The 20,100-nt window shown below is 35.0% G+C and overlaps 1 protein-coding gene across 2 annotated transcripts in view; it reads left to right on the top strand.

Annotated features, from left to right (window-relative positions):
- PPP2R5A (protein phosphatase 2 regulatory subunit B'alpha) overlaps positions 1–20,100 on the top strand; it is a 72,348-nt gene that overhangs the window by 46,197 nt on the left and 6,051 nt on the right. For both annotated transcript variants that reach the window (XM_055583016.1, XM_055583017.1), the window contains exons 4-8: positions 8,117–8,209; positions 12,423–12,553; positions 13,185–13,244; positions 14,160–14,268; positions 15,069–15,122. In XM_055583016.1, the coding sequence (XP_055438991.1) occupies positions 8,117–8,209; positions 12,423–12,553; positions 13,185–13,244; positions 14,160–14,268; positions 15,069–15,122 (447 nt within the window). The remainder of the gene's footprint in view (positions 1–8,116; positions 8,210–12,422; positions 12,554–13,184; positions 13,245–14,159; positions 14,269–15,068; positions 15,123–20,100) is intronic.

The following is a 20,100-nucleotide window of genomic DNA, read 5'->3' as shown; positions in this document are numbered from 1 at the left end:
AAATATTGCTCCAGTGTCCTTGTTCTGCATTATTAAGCTTTACTGTTTCCCCTAGATACCATCTATGGTCCAAGACAGATATATACAAATTCTTATGAAGTTTTAATTCATACCTTTTTAGCTTCATTTAACACCATTAAATAAGGTCTCCCACTAGCTATCACTTTTTTTTTTTAGCCCTCATAAGTGACTTTTTAAAGGTATAATTATACAGGTACAGATGGTTAAATGGTATAGAAGTTTATATATACATATTCTAACAAGATACAAGAAAAATATTATTACAAAGTATGGTGAAGTGGAAATGATCCTGGTGACAGACCTCTACTCAGATCTCAGTTTTGATAACTTACCTGTGGAAATGACCTTAATTAAGCTGCTAAATTTCTCTGCATCCTCCTTTACAAAGCTGGCATTAAACAGGGTTGTATAAAAATTGAATGGGATAACACATGCACAAAACATGGCACAATTTTTTTTAAAACTATGGTATCTGTTTTCTTTGCATTCTCCCTTTTTTAAAAAGATATACTTTTGATATTTAGAAAGAGGTGTATATATACATATATACACATATATATAATATATATATATATATATATAATGGTTGCCTTTATGCTGATACCTTTAAGAAATATCCTTGGTGCTTTCTTTTGTAGCTAGTTTATTGATTCTCTAGAATGAACAGTATTGAAATTAATAAGTAGTCTTTTCTTCCTCCACTTCCTGCCTCTCTAGCATCTAGTGTAAAGTAATACAATTTTACTCTCACAGTAAATACCTATATGCTTATCACTTGTCATTAGTTCTACAGGAAATATATTTAATATTTACTGTCAATCCTTATGAAAAATTTTTCTGATAATTTCTTGGTAATTTGAAGCTCATTCTTTAGTAGAAGGTCTCATGTGAACATTATTTCCTGAGTTCTTGCGTGTTTCATAGCAGTTTGTCTGTAGCCTTCACATTTAAAGATCAGCTTGAATTGATATAAAATGCTTGGTTCAGCTTCTTTCCTTAATTTCCTTAAGTACCTTAAATATTCCATTGTCTTCAGTCTGATTTTTTTTTTCCTTTCATATTCTTAGTGGTTTTGCTTGGATGCCCAAAAGATAGTTTTCCTTTAAAATATCTTTTATTGAGCTATATGTAAGTGTTGACTTTTCTACATCAGTTTTCCCAGTTGAATGGTGTTCTTTCACTGTAAAAAGCCCACTTTTATTTCTGAAACGATTTCTTCAGTAATACTTTTTATTATTTATTTCATTCTACCACGTTGTTTTTCTTCTTTCTGCTGTTCATGTTGATTCTGTTCTTCTCTCTCTGTATCTTTTCCCTTGAAATCTTTTTGTTTTTCTCATCTCTTTCTTTATTTTGTTGAATTGTTTTTAATTTCTCTTTTTTCTTTACTCTTTCATTTTTCCATTACTGTAGTTGAAAGGCAGACTGACAGAATGAATATTTAGTTTTTCCTGCTTCAGTAGTAGAGACATATGGGGGGAAGGGAATGGGTGTTATATTGCCTTATCTGTAATGCCTGCCACAGGCTTGAACCATTGGAGACAAGAGTCTGTCCTGAATAAAATGAAAAATGATAGCTTTGTTAATGACAATAGGATAGATAATATCAGCATTTTCTACATAGTCCCTGGGAGATAGAGAAGAACCGTGCTTTATATATGGGTGCACGGTGTTGCTTCAGATTATATATTGTTTGGTTTGGGGAAGGTTGGGTTTTTTCTGGCAGCATCATGTGGCTTGCATGTGGCTCTTAGTTCCTCCTAGGCCCTTGTCAGTGAAAGTGCAAAGTCCTAACCACTGGACCGCCAGGGAATTCCCCCAGATTATATTATTGATTTTTATTTTGCAAGGACTTGAATTTTTTTAGTGACATTTCATTTTATATTTTATTATAAAAGACAAGAGAAAGAAATTTATATTCTAAACTACTTGGGACATTTTAAAGCAATAGTCTGCTTCATTATTTATTTGATCTGCCTAGCACCTATACTGGAGAAGGCAATGGCACCCGACTCCAGTACTCTTGCCTGGAAAATCCCATGGATGGAGGAGCCTGGAAGGCTGCAGTCCATGGGGTCGCTGAGGGTCGGACAAGACTAAGCGACTTCACTTTCACTTTTCACTTTCATGCATTGGGGAGGGAAATGGCAACCCACTCCGGTGTTCTTGCCTGGAAAATCCCAGGGACGGGGAAGCCTGGTGGGCTGCCTGCCGTCTATGGGGTCACACAGAGTCAGACACGACTGAAGTGACTTAGCAATAGCAATAGCACCTATACGTCCAAATAGAATGAAAGAGGAATCCTAGGATTAGTGTAAATTGATAAAACTTTTAAGATTTATCAGCACATTAGAGCTTATAGAATAGAAAATCTGAAGTGGTAAACTACTTTTTAGTAGCACTGCACACAGTTCATCTGAAATTTATGCCATGGTTTTTGTAAAACTAGCAATACCGGGTTTAATAATACAGAAGTCTTAAAAGCATGAAATTCTCATTAGCTGTTAAGTTGTACATATTTTTAATCACATGTAGTTGGATAATCTCAAAAGAATCTCTTCAGTCTTTGAATTTTGAAAAACAGTTTTTCTATTAAGATATTTTTATATGCCTTTGAGAATTAACTGTAAAATTTCAGCCATACATACAATGTGCTTTCTGTTTTTCACTGGTATGATTTGAGATTTCACTTAAATTTGCTGAAACTAGTGGTTCTTAAATTTTAGGGGATGGTGAGTTACTTTCAAAATATGATTTTTAAAAATGGGTGTTCTCTGAGACAAATTCACAGAGACACACAAGAAATATTGTACATCCATAGTCTTCTGATTAAAAGGCTCTGGTCTGTATATATGTGTTTATAGTTTAAAATATTTCTAGTAATTAAATTTGGTATACAGTTTTTAAATCTGGCGGTCAGATGGCCTGGTAAATATGAAGTGAACTGATTGGTAGGATTTGTTACTATTTGGTCATCATATTTTCTCTACAGTAAAATGTTAAAGCTGTTCTGATGAATGAAATTATAGTGTAGCACTGAGGAAATTTGCTCAATTAAAATTTCTGTCCTGTTTGTTAATATTATTTGAATCAATTCACCTGAAATTTTTTGTTTGGTACTAAGTTTGCATTTTATTAATACATGTAGCTTATTGGATCTTTGCTGCTAGAAACTAACTTGGTAGGGTGAAAAATAAAGATTAAATTTAGTCAGTGAGGGGAATAATCTCAAATAATTTCAAAACCTTTCAAAATTTTGTTTCTTCAACCTTTTCATGAGTTTTCTTAACGTGTGCTAATTTACAATTTCTTTTTACTTTTTTTCACACTGTAATGGACATACTAATGAACAATGGAATAAAGAAACACAGAAGAAAAGAACAAAAGAAAGGCCATTCAGTACTAGGGGATTGGTGGATTGGTCATATCTTTTAATTTACTAAATATTATATGATAATTATTAATATAAAACAGTTGTGTTATTTTAAAATTTTTTGTCCTAAATATTATGCTTTACATTTATTGAAGATCAAAAAGATAGTAATTTTCTATGTACCTAGTTTTAGATAATTAGAGAGGCATGACTGCTCTACTAGCCTGGAATACAGGCAGATTATGTACTATTTTTGTTTTCTTTTATCAATTTTCTTTTTGGCACAGATAATTAAGATGCAGTTATGTAGGATACTGAATAGAACATAGACCTTTTTAAGATAACTTGGCTTTAGGAACTAGAGGCTCTTCTTTATGATCTGTATAAGTAGAAATTTAAACTGGGGACATATATATTTTATAATATACACCTTCATGTTCAAATACTTCTTGACCAGATACTGTATTTTAAATATTTGCATGTTCTAAGAATCTAAAATTATAGGGGACCATAGCTTAATGCACTAACACTTATACACAGAAATAGAAAAGAAACATCTTTTATCTTTATTTAAGATTGATAAACATTTTATTACTTTAACCTTTTTATCATAGTTATTTGTTATTAATTATCTTTTTAATTATTATAGTTAAAAAGCCGGAGGGAAAACAGGTTGATCCTATATAAGCTATTCAGGGTTCACTGCAGAATATGTCTTATTTTTAAAAGGATTACAGAGGGGAGAAAAAGATTCTTACAGAACTAAGATTTTGTTAGTGTTTGCTATGTCCTAGGCAGTAGGTGGCACTAGTGGTAAAGAACCTGCCTGCCAATGCAGGAGACGTAAGAGATGTGGGTTTGATCCCTGGGTCAGGAAGATCCCCTGGGTTGCATGGCAACCCACTCCAGTATTCTTGCCTAGAGAATCCCATGGACAGAGAAGCCTGGTGGGCTACAGTCCATAGAGTCGCACAGAATTGGACATGACTGAAGCGACTTAGCATGCATGCAGGCAATGTTCTAGGCCCTTACTATCTCTCATTTAGCTTAGTATATGTTAATTCTTATATAAATTCTTTCAAATATTAGATGAATTTTTAAAACTCCATTTAAGTTAGCTTCCTCTTAATAGAGGTTGGAAAACATTCAGTCAACATATTCCTTGAAAAAGAGCCTTTTGTATATTTGTAAATCATTAAAGTTGCTTTTAAATCTTTACCTTTCTAGGTCAAATATTTCTAGTTCCTTTAGCTTTTGGTATAGGTCTTATTTTCAAATACAGTAATACATTACAAATACATTAATAATCTTTGCTGTTTTGTGTTGTACATTCTAAAATCTTTTATTGGTAAAGACCAGAATTTTATATATTTTACCTACCATAGGAAAGACACAGTCAGTACTGAGTAGAAAGGAAAGATTATCCTTCATTCCTTATAGTTTTTAGTTATCTTAGTTACCATTTTTAGGGTGCTTTTTGGCTTATAGGAATAGGAAGACCAGCCATACACCGCTTGTGCATCAAGTTTGCCATTTTATTAGAGAATTAAAACTCATTGCTGAAAGTATCTGTTGTTCTTTGCAGCATGGTTTCTGAGGTTCTTAGGGCAAATCAATTTTTCATGTGGAAGAAGATAGAGAAACTTTAATAGAGAAATACAATTTCTCAACAACTGTGATATTTCATTCAGCAAATATTTACTGGGCATCTGTTGTCTTTAGGCATTATTCTAAATATTGGGGGTTTAGTATTGAACTAATAAGCAAACTATCTTACATTCTTGGGGGAAAGAATAGCATACTATGTCAGGGTGTGATAGATACAATTAAAAAAAACAATAGTGCAGGATAAAGGGTGTAGGGAGAGTGACTGTGGAGACAGGACGCAATTTTATAGAAATGCAGTCTTAGTTGTGCCACATTGAAGATTTTTAGCTCTGTAGATCACTCGTGTTTATTCTGCCCCTATTTGGGATTATTCAACATGTGTTTAACTTTTTGTTATCATCTCTTCAGTGGTGCTAAGTTGGTAGCATAAAAGCAATTCACTGCTAATCCTTACTGGTCACTTAATTAATGTTCACTGTGTCAGGTAAACAGTGCTGATGAAAGCTCTGTAAGAAATAACGTGTCATATCTGTGATAGGTGCAGGTTTCAACTGGGTATGTGATTTAGAGGGTGCATTTTGATCTGGAGCTTGATGTCATGTAAGTTTCCCAGAAGACATGCTATTGCTGTTAAAATTAATAAGCCTTAAGCCCTCCATTTCTGATGCACATCTCAAGAGGTAAAGTGTATAGGTTAATGCATGCCATACTTGACTCAGGGTTGACTTGGTCCCACCTTACCACGGCTTTTAACTCGGAATCTGCATAAGGATTCCGCGTCTCTGATTCCATACCCACCAGCTTCTACCCTACGCTGTCTTCTTGAGACAGGTTCTACTTACCTTATAAAAGCCCTCCTCTTTCTTCTTGTTCAAAATTAAATCTAATGCAGGGCTCAAATTGTGTGTCCTCCTTAAAACTTGCCCTGTTGACCTTATGCCACGGTGATACAGCCCTTTTCTAAATGTCTCCTGCACTCATAGTTTTGTCATATAGTTCTTGTGTATATACCATTTTATATGTTTGTAGTTTTGTCTTACTTCCCCAATAAGTGAATGAGCTTTACAGTGCCTACTATCTGTTCATACTAAACGTAGCTAAAGGAAGACTTGTTTTTTCTACCCCCAACATTGATAAGCTAAGTCGCTTCAGTTGTGTCCGACTCTGTGTGACCACATGGACTGCAGCCTACCAGGCTTCTCCATCCAAAGGATTCTCCAGGCAAGAACACTGGAGTGGGTTGCCATTTCCTTCTCCAATGCATAAAAGTGGAAAGTGAAACTGAAGTCTCTCAGTCGTGTCCTACTCTTAGCAACCCCATGGACTGCAGCCTACCAGGCTCCTCCATCCATGGGATTTTCCAGGCAAGAGTACTGGAATGGGGTGCTATTGCCTTCTCCATACCCCCAACATTTCTGATGCCAAATACATCGATTTTCTACACCAAGAAATTCTCCAATTCTCACTGTGTGTCCTATAGTTTATTCGTTCTGACACTAACTACCCACAGTTAGCAAGGACCTCTAGGGTGAAGGGCTCAGTCCATCAAGACTCTTCCTCACTGCAGATGATAGTCATAAATATGGGGTTACCGTGACCCACTTTTCCAGTTCAGTAACTTGTTATAAGAGCTCACAGAACTCAAAGAATCACTTTACTTACTGTTACCAGTTGATTATAAAGGATAAAACTCAGAAACAGCCAAATAGAAGAGAGGCATGCGGTAAGGTGCAGCAAAGGGCTCAGGTTTTCTGTGTGCCACCCTCTTAGCACTTTGATGTGTTCACCAGCCCAGAAATTCTTCAGACCCCTTTGCTTAGGGTTTCTGATGGTCCCATCAGGTGGTGGTGATTGTTGTTCAGTCGCTAAGTCGTGTCCCACTCTACCTCTGTTACCAAGTTGACTGTCACGGCATTGCAATACTTGTCTTCAAGTAACCCTGATTTGGGGCTAAAGAATGCACCTGCCAATGCAGGAGTTTGATCCCTGGCTTGGAAAGATCCTCTGGAGAAGGAAGCAGCATCCCACTCTAATATTCTTGCCTGGGAAATCCCATGGACAGAGGAGCCTGGCAGGCTACAGTCCATGGGTCGCAAAAGAGCTGGACACAACTTAGTGACTAAACAACAACCTTTAGGGATGCCAGAGAGAAGCTGTGAAGTGCTTTAAGGAAAAGATAAAAGTTCTCAACTGGATAAGGAAAGGAAAAAAGCATATGCTGATGTTGCGATCTGTGGTAATAAATTTTCTATCTGTGAAATTCTGAGGAAGGAAAAAAAAAATCACGCTGGTTTTGCTGTTACACCTCAGACTACAAAAGCTATGGCCACAGTGTGTGGTAAGTGCTCACTTAAGCTGGAAAAGGCATTAAATTTGTGGATGGAAACCATGAACAGAAAAGGGTCCAGTGCCATTCAGTCATGGGGAGGTGGTGCTTAGAACTTAGCACTCCAGGTTAAGAGGGCAGTACTGTATTTTTACGATGCTTAGCACTTTTTAAGTAGAGATTTATTAGGGCTTTTAGTTTATTCACTGTGGTGCACAGACATTTATTTCTGAGCCCTGCACTTATATGATTTGGCTAATTATTTCTAAAGTGTGGATAAGATAGTGGTTTCGATTTAGTTACTTTTTTCCCACTGCAGTTTTATAGAAGGACTTGAAGTTTTTCTCTTTTTTAAAACTGATACTGATACACTGTCCCTTACAATTCAGTTTATTCTTATCTGGAGGTTTCTGATCCTGCATTTGAGGAACTCTGGAAATTAAGATGAGGTAGTTTAGCAGACCACTGAAGAAAGGTTCCCAGTGAGTATGGAGTGCAAAGTCTTCTAACTTAAATATTTTATAGGCATCGTCTTTGTTTTCTGGCTCCTGTAAGGTAATATTTTCAATGAATGATGCAAAGCAGTAAATCAAAAATGTACCAACTTGGGAGACCAAATTGTGTATGTATTTAGTTCTGAAAAAAATGTTACCAATTCATCACATTTTATAATGAGATCTGAAATCTCATTACTAAGTTGTTAAGGGAGGTATGTTTTTGATATGAATTTCACATAGGGTAAAATTTTATAGGCTTCATCTTGGCTGTTATTTCATTTTGTCCTGCAGTTGGTGTATGAATTCTTCTTGAGATTTTTGGAGAGCCCTGATTTCCAGCCTAGCATTGCAAAGCGATACATTGATCAGAAATTTGTACAACAGGTAAGGAATTTTTCTGTCTTAAATTTCCTTATATTCATTTCAGCAATGATTTATTAACTTGTGATTAAGATAGTCTTTCAAAAGTTTAAGGATTTCTTTTTAACAGTACTTAATATTCTTGCCAGATGATGAGAACTAAAAGTAAAGTAGCTTTGAGAATACAGGGGTATTTTTAATCAAAGTTTGCCTTCTGTTATATCAATTAAATTATCCTGTCTAAATCCTAAATTTTCATAGTTGTTTTATAAAGACCAGAAAAGCAAGCCTTGTTGGAATATCTAATTTAGAAAATTTGGTATAACTAAGGGGAAACCTTAGTTTCCCTTAAAAAATTCCCTTTCCCCTTAAAAAATTTTTAAGTCTTTGAGCTTGAACTTGACATAGTTCTAAGCACTGTGACAGAGAGGGGGAAAAAAAATAAGGAATTATTTTTAGAAGTTTGGGTTTTATGTCACTACCTTTTCTCCCCTACTCCTTCCCACCTTACGAATTCTAGCCACCCAGTTCCTAAACCACAGATAAAATATTTAAGAAGGAAAGGAGCTAAATATATGTGATACCTTCTTTCTTTTTATAAGTTGATTGTTAGCTGGGGATTTTTTATTTTGGAATCTATTACTTAAAATTAGTTTCTTAGAATGTGTTCATTTTTATTTTCAAAATCTTTTCAATAACTTAAAGGCATCTTTCAAATACAAAGGACTTTACTGGCCCTAGACAAGATTGTGAAGTAGACCAAACTTCTCTGGGTCCATTTTCTCTTTTGAAGTACTTAGCTGTGAGTTAGATCTCATTATGAATTTGATACTCTCCTTTTCTAAAGTAATTAGCATTTTAAAGAAAGGCAGAGGATGAGTGGAAGGGTAGTAATGAAGTGCTGAGGCCAGGATTAAAGATAATTACAAGGACCTTTGCTGCCTTCTTCCCACCATTATGTGTCCCCTAGGATAAAGCTCATGAGCTCCACATATTGGAGTTAATTTCTGGTCATCTGCTGTAGCTACCACGTAAAGTATTTTCACTAGTGCTGTAAAGTATTGATAAGAACATTGTCATTGTCCTTTAACCTTTTAAGTAGTTCTTCATAAACTATGATGAAATACTAGGTGTGTGTTAACTGTAAAATGTTAATTTCATTTCAATACCAAGTTAGAAGCAGTCATTAAATGGAGTTGTATAATTTTGGTATTAGAGATGAATGCATGTTTCCTTCTGTAGCTCTCATGTGCTATAGAAGAAATACAGTGTATTAAGGAACTTTAGTAATGCTGTGCTAAATTGTCTTTAAGATAATAGCAGGTTGAGTGGAACAATTGCTGTAGGGCTTCTTCACCCTGGAGTCTGAGGTATTTTGGCTGCTGGATTATTCAGTGGGTTTGGGGGGAGCAGGAAGAATACTGGTAGGATAGGACCCATTTTCTGCCGTCTACTCTAAATGCCTGAACTATCCAGGAAGCCAAGGCCCCATAATTTGTTTCTAGCAGTACATCACTGTGCTTTCACAGATCACTACTCTGAGGTATTCTTAGTGTGTTGCTTCATTAAATACCACTATGACATTTCTCAGCTTTTATATTTTGAAATTATTTAATTAGGTGGTAAGTTTAAGATGTAGAGGTACAGGAGAAAAATCTGAAGTATAAATTTGGACATTTGTTATTGCAAGAGAAGAAAACAAGTATATCATTCCAGGTTGTGCTCAAATCATTTCCTGAAGGAGGAAGCTAAGAATTATTTAGTGCTTTTTATGTGCCAGGCACTGTCCTTATCTGCTGTTACATAAAGAGCTAGATCATGTCCAAATTTACAGAGCTAGAAGATGGCACAATCAGGATTTAATTATATAAAAATAGATTATAAATGTGATTATATAAAACAAATTATTTTATTTAGATTATAATATTTCAAAATATTTACTTAAATAGATTTTCTACTTAGCTAACAGCTGTTCTCAATATTTCACATTGACCCTGAGGATCAACTTGTATTACATTATATTTGTTCTTGAATTAGACATAGTGACCTGAATAATTAAGGATTGCTTTTATTAATTTCAAAGCATATCTTCCAAGTAAACTCAACATCAGAAACTTGTATTTGAATGTCTTAAGTGAATAGTTTAGCTATTATAATTAGAATAATTTGAAGTGACTTAATTAGGTATAATAATACAAATTCTCATGCTTTATGGATATTTTTAGCTGGAGCCTCATGCAGTACTTAATAATCTGGCAAACTCCAAATGCAGACAATAAGCAAGATACTTTAGGATTATAACTGAAGTCATCACTATTCTCAAAGAATACCCACTCTTGTAGAAGAGATACACAAATTAACAATTACATATAATTCAAGACAGAATGGAAAAAAAACTGTAAGGTTCAGAGCTTGCTATCATGACAATAATTATTAGATTGATGGAAAAGTAATTGCAGTTTTGGACCGTGAATTTTAAATCATTACAACTATGCTTAAACACATCTTTATTAATAAAATAGGAACCATTACAATCAACACATTTTTGCTGAGGTACAAGTTTGTTTATTCCTGTAAAAATCCATGCTTCAGGATTCAACGAAGTCTTGAAAAGCATTTTCTGCCTCCTGCTAGTTGTGGAAGCATTTTCCCTGAAAAAAGTTGTCGAGATGCTTGAAGAAGTGGTAGTGCGTTGGCAGAGGGTCAGGTGAATATGGAGGATGCGGCAAAACTTTGTAACCCAGTTCATTCAACTTTTGAAGCATTGATTTTGGGACTTGCAGTCAGGCTTTGTCATGGAGAATTGGGCCCTTTCTGTTCCAATGCTGACTGCAGATACTGCAGTTTTTGGTGATCTCATTGATTTGCTGAGCATACTTTTCAGTGTAATGGTTTCGCTGGGAATCAGAAAGCTGTGGTGGGTCAGACCAAACAGTGACCATGACCTTTTTATGGTGCAATTTTGGCTTTAGGAAATGCTTTGGAGCTGTTTTTTGGTCCACCCACTGAGCTGGTCATCGGTGGTTGTCGTTTAAATCCACTTTTCGTCACACGTCAACAATCCAATCGAGAAATGGTTCGTTGACGTATTATAGAATAAGGGAAGACAGCATTTCAAAATGATGATATTTTTGATTGTGGTCGGCTTACGAGGCACCCACTTACCGAGCTTTTTCACCTTTCCAATTTCCTTCAAATGCCAAATGACTATATGATGGTCAATGTTGAGTTCTTCAGCAATTTCTCATGTCATTGTAAAAGGATCCATTTCAATATTGCTCTCAACTGGTTGTTGTCAGTTTCCAGTGGCCAGCCACTGTCTTTGTCATCTTCAAGGCTATCATCTCCTTTGCAAAACTTCTTGAACCACCACGGCCTGTACATTTGTTAGCAGTTCCTGGGCCAAATGCATTGTTGGTGCTGTGAGTTGTCTCTGCTGCTTTACGACCCATTTTGAACTCAAATAGAAAAATCACTCGAGTTTGCTTTTTGTCTAACGTCATTTCCATAGTCTGAAATAAATATGAAATAAACAGCAAGTAATAAGTCATTGGGCTTTTATTAGCAAAAAATATAAAGCGAGAAACACACATTAAAATAATGTATAGCATAACCACATTTACTTAAAAATGTATTCCAATATCAAACAGCAGGTTTCAAGAGTGCAAAACAAGTTACTTTTGCACCAATCTAATAACAATCCCAAAGTACAGAACATGAAATTCCTTGATGACATCATAGGTAATTGTATTTTATAAATAGATTTATATTTTTTCCTAAGAAAATCCAACTTTTTATTTAAAACACAGTAATATAAACTTATTTATTTAACAATTTGCAATCTACAGGCTTAAGATTCTAAAAGCATTAAAAAAAAATCTCAGATTTCAACAGTTTAAAATTATAAGCTATGTTTAGTAGTCAAGAGTAGGACAGAATTTTAAAATGAATGGGAAGGCAAAAAAAAATTACACTTTTTTTTTGAAGTGTTTATTTGATTTATTGTGCATTCTTTTTCAAAATGAAATAAAAGAAATACTCCTTAAGCTTTAGTGCCATTCTTCAGTGCCACTTTTTTAGTGCCATTATTTAGCAATAATAAAGTCAATCTGATAAGGCGCAGAGTCTTTTTTAAAAATTTAAAGATTTTGTGGGTTATCTTAAAATCAAAATTAGAATAGAGTGAAGTGTTAGCTCGATTATTTTTAAAAAGTAATTTCTCAGATTTTTTTTAAAGCTCCTGGAGCTTTTTGATAGTGAAGATCCCAGAGAACGTGACTTCCTGAAGACTGTTCTACATCGAATTTATGGGAAATTTCTTGGATTAAGAGCATTCATCAGAAAACAAATTAACAACATTTTCCTCAGGTATATTATTTGTATATTCATGTATAGCACTTCTTTTCCCTTCCGTATTTTTTTTATTCCAATTTCTTTAGGTTAGTTTTTAATGTCTGAAACTTATGAACTTAACTGATAGTGAAGTGAAGTGAAGTCGCTCAGTCGTGTCTGACTCTTTGCGACCCCATGGACTGTAGCATACCAGGCTCTTCAGTCCATGGAGTTTTCCAGGCAAGAGTCTTGGAGTCCTGGAGTGGGTTGCCATTTCCTTCTCCAGGGGATAGTAGTTGAGTCATTTCTAGCCTATTTTGTGGATATCATTTGATTGCATCTAACTTTTAATGACAGTTTTTAATAGATAATACAAATGATATTCATAGTTAAATTTTATTGAGAGAAGAATTTGTCTGTTTGAGCACTTGTTTTAAAAAATCCTGTATAAATACTGTTTAAATCAATAGCTCTTAAAGTATTTTCAGTTGATGTTCTGACAAAGCTAATTAAATGTATGTGGGCCCTATCTTGACTACTTTATAAATGAAATCATTAAGTAGGTGCTTCAGATTAGGGGGTTTTGCTTTAATCTTTGTACCTTCCTGCATCTTTCATTCAGTTTAGTTTTCTGATGTTTTTCTTTATATCTTTGTTTTAAATTCAGGTTTATATATGAAACAGAACATTTCAATGGTGTTGCTGAACTCCTTGAAATTTTAGGAAGGTAAGTCAGTTTTTTGTTGTTTTTAAGAATTAAGTAACTTTGAATGTTTTATGTATTAAAATATTAGCTGGGATTAGAGAAATTATTTCACATTTTAGAATTTGAATATACAGTATAAGGCATAGTTTCTCAACTGAGTTCTTACTGTAGCTTTTTAGGGGGTCAGCATATTAAAGTAGTGCCACACAAAGCATCTGTTTCAGAGTGGACTTCCTGCTTTTGAAACGGTGGCATATTTTATGCCTAATCTTGCCAGACTGCCTCGGAAATTTACAGGATCTGACTGGGAAGGGATGAAATAAGCTATAGTGAATCTTTGATGAAGTTACAGGAGTTCTTGTTCCAATGTTGATGGACCATTCCTGTACATCTGTTCTTTTTAGAAGAATCGATATCCTTCGATTTTAGTTCTGTGAGCTTTGTTGCCTTCTTGTTCACCACATAGCAGTGTTAACCTGAGAGTTTAGACCCTGTATTTAAAGAATGGTTTTAGTCTCCTCTGTTAATATTTAAGGCATGATTATAGAGAGAACTGTTCTTAATTTCAGAACTTTCAATAAAGTAAGAGAAACTACCCATTTACTTCAGGATATATTGAAAATTATAACAATATTGTGATACTGACTCTCCTGTACTTTAGAGAAGAAAAATAAAGGCATCAATAAGTGATAGGCTTTATAGAAAACGTAAAATTTCTTAGTGGGACATTGAATTGGCAGTTCTCATTTTCTTTTGGGACCATTGCATGACTTAGAGGAACAGGCTTCCTAGTGATAGTCTGTCTAATTTAGGTTGCAGATAAGTCATTCAACACCAGGTCTGAAGCAGAGCAGTTCCTATGTACTTGGGGATGTAATAACTTAGAAATAAAGTAGTAACTACGTAACCCTTCCCCTGCCTTTTTTTCCCCTCCAGTATTATCAATGGCTTTGCATTGCCACTGAAAGCAGAACATAAACAATTTCTAATGAAGGTTCTTATTCCTATGCATACTGCAAAAGGATTAGCTTTGTTTCATGCTCAGGTAAGTAGCAGATTTCAGGTGAAATGAACATTGTTTCAAAAACCAATATAAAGGCAGAGAAACTGAGAAATACAGAGGTGGCAATTTTAAGTATACTTAAGCAATTTGCTTTGTAGGTTGCCGAAAGCAAATTTTTAATTATATCATAATTTTTAAAGCATGATGATATTTAGTACTCTTAAATAAGCTCAATGCATTTTAAGTATAGATATAGGAAAAATCAAGTTCTTTTCTAGTCCAGGCCTTGACCTAATTAACTGTGTGACTTTGAATACATCCCACATATTTGCAGAATGTTCTGTCTAGCCTGCATGACCTAGTTAGAGAATGATTTTGGTTTCTTCTATTAACACTCAGAGAATATCATATCAGCACAGGCATACATGTTAGAAACATGCTAAAAAACTAAAATGTTAGCGCTAGTCTTATTTCACTCAGATTTATTTATCTATCTTTATTTAGTGGGCTATGGTTACATTTCTGATTTATAAGACAAAGATTGTTAATTTTAATTCCCCAAAGAACTGGTCTACTGCCTCAATGATATCGAAAGATTGATATGCCCAACTACATTTTCTTTAATATTTCAGTTAACTTAATATTCAGAAGTTAATACTGAAAAAAGGACATCTTTTTTAAGTAGAAGTTATTTACATAATTATGGGTATATTTATTTTTATATATTGCCATAAACTGAAGTTTATTAAAATGAAGTAGTTTTGTTAGCTAAATATAAAAATCCTGTATTACTAAATGTTATTTCATTCAGTAATATTTATAAACTGTCCCTTGCATTTTAGCTAGCCTACTGTGTTGTACAGTTCCTGGAGAAAGATACAACACTAACAGAACCTGTAAGTGTTTTACTTATTTTTATGTTTTTGGTCTACATCATAGCATTTTATTTTAGCTTCCTTAATACTTTTAGAGCTCTACCAAACAGTCGTAGTACTATATTTTAAATTAAAATCATTTGGAAGAAGAAAAGTGAGGTTAATCTGTATTTAAAGAATAAGAATGGGATGGCAAGTTCTCATGAATTGTGTATCTTAAATAACTTAAATATAGGTTAAAATTAACATATAGTAGTTAAGATGTGTGATGACAGGCTCAAATGACTACAGTGAAATCATTTATACCTTTATTATCTTCAGTGGTAGTCTTTTTCATCTTCATTCACCTTTTAACATTAAAACATACTGTAAGGATTCCAAAACTATTTCCTTGAATTTTGTTTTATCTTTAGGAATAGGATTTTCCCTCTTATTTATGATAAACCATGTGATAGGGATTGAAAACATTTCCTTGTCTTTGGTGACTGAGCTATAATCTTGGAGTAAAGATTATTTACTTTATGAATCAGCATAGCAATTCAGTCTTTAGAATTCTCTTGCTTACCAAGATTCAAGAGAGAATAAAAATATTACCATGAAAATTAACTGAAGATTGAAGAAAAACAAAAGATAAGTTTAGGGAGAAACAGAAAAGGATAAACACTTAGAAAACAATCCTTTAACCTTGGTGAAATAAGTATTCTGAGAGAGTGTTTTCTAGGTATTCTAAATCTAAATAGTTAAAGAGTTCTTGACAAATAGCACAGGGTTTGAAGGATTTAAATTATATGATTTTCTTCATATTAGAACTTTCTGAGGCTAGGGGCACTTGCAAAAATTACATACTTGGTCTTCCTTTGACTTGAGTTTTGTGTGTGTAAAGGAACAAAAGGTATTTTTCCACTCGCTGATATTTAGAGCTTTAGACTTTTTAGATTTGCAGTTCTTTCTAATAGCTAAAAACAGTTTTTAAAGACAAATAGAATTAGAAGCCCAGTACTTACATGAAACCACATTAACCTCTAAAGTGGATTAAAACTCAGAAATCCATGATAACATATTAGAATTTAGAGAAAGAAAGCCCCATAATATGGTTTATGCTTGGTGGCTAATAAACAGATATGCATTAAATATGGTTAAGTTAATATGGAGTGGATTTGGGAGATAGCTGATTTCTTTTTAAAGAGTGAAAGGTTAGGGAGAGGGATGAGGGCCAGACATTTGAGTTAGGTGAGTTGAGTTAATAGAAATAGGAGCTGCATGAGGAGGTAAAATGTCCAAGTTGACAAAGGAGAATATTTTTCAATTCATTAAGATCTGCAGATAATAGAGATCTTGCAATTACTATTCTAGGCCATCCTAGCACCAAAATTATGGCCATAGTACTTGGGTTTGAGCCCTAATAATCATTTTCTAGAAGCCTGGCATTCATATCAAAGCTTCCTATAGATTGTAAATAAGTCAGAGGTTTGGCTGGTTTGTTACATTCTTTATGTTCTTAGATCTTGTATTGAAATTATTTTATTTTCCAGAATGGAAATGACTTTATTGTTACATCCATTTATCAAAGTAGTGTGTTAATTTGATTCACGTAAGACAAAACCATAAAGTATAATGTGAAGGAATTCCTTGAAATTCCCCTAAAGATAACCATAAACCATACAAATTGGTGAATACATTTCTATAAATTTTTTTGCATGTATATTTTTGTGTAAAGTTAAACAGTGGGAAATGCTGACTGGGTTTTTTCACCTCTCAGTATAACATGGATATCTTGCCGTATTACTCTGCTTCATATTTTCATTGGTAGCATCAAATTCCATTGTATGGATTGACATAACATATTTAATTCATCCTCAATTCATGGACACTTAAGTTATGGAGTTTTTGTTATTAACATGTTGCTGGGTATGGGGATGTTTTAGTGTGTTGGAATTATTCTTTGTCCTGTTTATAGTGTTGCTTACCAAATATATCTTAATGTATGTATTAAATAGCCTCAGAACTGCACACCAAAAAAAGATAAAGTTTACTGTATGTAACATTTTTAATAAACCAAGTTACTGAAATTAAAACCTGTTTCTGGGTCAGAGTACAATGTGTGATGGTGCCTGTTTCCCCACATCAGCCAGTACTGAATATTTTAAATTTTTGCTAGTCTGATAGGTATGAAATATTTTAATTGGATTTTTAAAATTATCACAGCCATTCTCTTATAAAGTTATTGGTCATTTATATTTCTGTGTCCTTTCCCTACTTTTAAGCCTTTGCCTATTGTGTTTTGTAAGTATTTTTTTTAACCATTTGGAGTTTTCCTTTTAACTTTGAATATACTGTTTTTAATATTTGCCTTTTTAAAGAACTAAAAAAAAAAATTTAATGTTGGGAAATCTATTCATCATTATAGCTTATGGCTTTGGTGTCATGCTAAGTAAAATCCTACCTTTTGAGATTATAAAAACACTCTCTAGTATTATGTTCTAGTTATTTAACGGATTTAGTTTTTACATGTAAAAACTTTATTCCATCTATAATGTTTTTCTAGAGCTGCCATGACAAATTACCACTATCTTGGTGGTTTAAAATGACAGAAATGTGTTCTCTCACAGTTCTGAAGGCCAGAGTCCAAAATCAAGGTATCAGCAGGGCTGCTCTCCCTCCAGGTGCTCTAGGGGTGATTCGGTTCCTTGCCTCTTCCAGTTTCTGGTGTCTCCAGGCATTCCTGGTTTGTGGCTGCATCTCTCCAGTATCACCTTGCTGCCCCTTCTTCTGTCTCTCCTCCAATGTTATCTCTTATAAGAATACTTGTCATTTTGGATTTAGGGCCCATCCAGATAACCCAGAATGATTTCACCTTGAGATCCTTAATTATATCTGTAAAGATCCATTTTCCAAATAAGTCACATTCATAGATTTCATAGAAATTAGGACATGAACGTATCTGATTGCGGGCCACCATTCAACCCACCACACTGTTGGAAACTGAAATTTTCATGTGACAAGGGTAAGAAATTGTATTCATCTTCTATTACTGCATAACAAATTGTCACAAAGTTTAGTGGCTTGAAACAACAAGCATTTATTATTGGATAGTATCTGTGAGTCAGGAATCCAGGCACGACTTAGCTGGATCCTCTGCCTCAGGGTCTCTCATAAGACTGCAGTCAAGGCGTTGGACGGGTAAAATCTCAGATGAGGGAGGAGTTGCTTCTGAGTTCACATGATGGTTGGTGGTAGCATCCAGTTCTTCACATGCTGTTGGACTGCTGTTCCTAACTGGAAGCTGGCGAGCAGCCACCCTCCGTTCCTTGGTACTTGGGCCTGTCTGGCTTCCCAGGTGGCATTAGTGGTAAAGAACATGCCTGCCAGTGCAGCCGATGTAAGAGACATGGGTTTGATCTCTGGGTTGGGAAGATCCCCTGGAGAAGGTCAGCACAACCCACTCCAGTATCCTTGCCTGGAGAATCCCGTGGACAGAGGAGCTTGGCTGGACACAGTCCATGGGGTCGCACAGAGTCGGACATGACTGAAGCAACTTAGCATGATGGGCCTCTCCAGCATAGCAAACTTGCTGTATCAAAGCTACAAGACAAGAAGGCCCAGGAGAATCTGTTCATAAGGTGGAAGTCACAATCTTTTGTAACTTTCCCATGGAAATGACATTCTGTCCCTTTTGCCACATTCTGTTGGTTAGAAGCAAGTCCCCAGGCCAGTGCACACTTAAGGGAAGGGCTCGACTACACAAGAGGGTGAGTTCAGGAAATCAGGACCATAGGAGATTGTTTCAGGCATCTGCCTCCCACAGGAGCTACATTTTTTTTCTAACTGGTGACCCACCAGTTCAAGTACCACCAATTCATTGACTAATTTAGCTGTTTTCCAGAACTGAAATGCCACCTTTGTCATATATTATATGCTAAGTCGCTTCAGTCGTGTCCGACTCTGTGTGACCCCATAGACGGCAGCCCACCTGGCTCCCGCGTCCCTGGGATTCTCCAGGCAAGAACACTGGAGTGGGTTGCCATTTCCTTCTCCAATGCATGAAAGAGAAAAGTGAAAGTGAAGTCGCTCAGTTGTGTCTGACTCTTAGCGACCCCATGGACTACAGCCTACCAGGCGCCTCCGTCCATGGATTTTCCAGGCAAGAGTACTGGAGTGGGGTGCCATTATATTAAGCCTTGTTTGTACTTGAGTCTGTCTAGACACTCCTCTATGTCATATCTTTTCTGTCAGTTTCCATGCTAATACCTTACTGTTTTAATTATTATCTGATTATTATAACTGATATTTTGTTTTAAAGGTATTGATTTTTATATATTTATCTTTTATCTAACCACATACTGAATTTTCCTATTCATTTTAGTACTTTTTCAGTTCTTTTAATATTTATACACTTAGGCAAGTAAGTATAATTCTGATATTCCTTTCCAACATTATTTATCAAATTCTTCTTACTGGATCGGCTCCAGAACAGTGTTCTAATTCAGTTTTAATTTGAATGAGTGTTCATTACTGGACGAGACCAATAACTATAAACTTACTTAAAAGACTGTCAAAGATTTACCTCTACCAAAGCACCCAAATGGTTTACTGCCTATTTCCAGGAATCATAAGTTGATTGCTGATGGTTTCTGATAAATTCTTAGTTTAAGCTTACAAAATTGTTATCAAAATATATAGTCAATCAAACAACTGTTCAAAATCTTTTGAGATGATCATATAGTTTTGGGGGTTTTTTTCATCCCTTTTAACCTATAATGAGTTGAATCATTCTGGAATTTCTGGACTAACTTATGGGGTAGATAGTATTATTCTGTTAATATACTGTTCAGTCACTCAGTTGTGTCTGACTCTTTGGGACCCCATGAACTGCAGCACGCCAGACCTCCCTGTCCATCACCAACTCCCAGAGTCTACCCAAACTCATGGCCATTGAGTCGGTGATGCCAACCAACCAGCTCATCCTCTGTTGTCCCCTTCTCCTCCTGCCCTCAATCTT

This window comes from Bubalus kerabau, chromosome 5 (assembly GCF_029407905.1).
Source record: "Bubalus kerabau isolate K-KA32 ecotype Philippines breed swamp buffalo chromosome 5, PCC_UOA_SB_1v2, whole genome shotgun sequence".
NCBI lineage: Eukaryota > Metazoa > Chordata > Mammalia > Artiodactyla > Bovidae > Bubalus > Bubalus kerabau.
The sequence above is the reverse complement of the archived record's forward strand: the minus strand, read 5'-3'. Positions and strand labels throughout refer to the sequence as shown.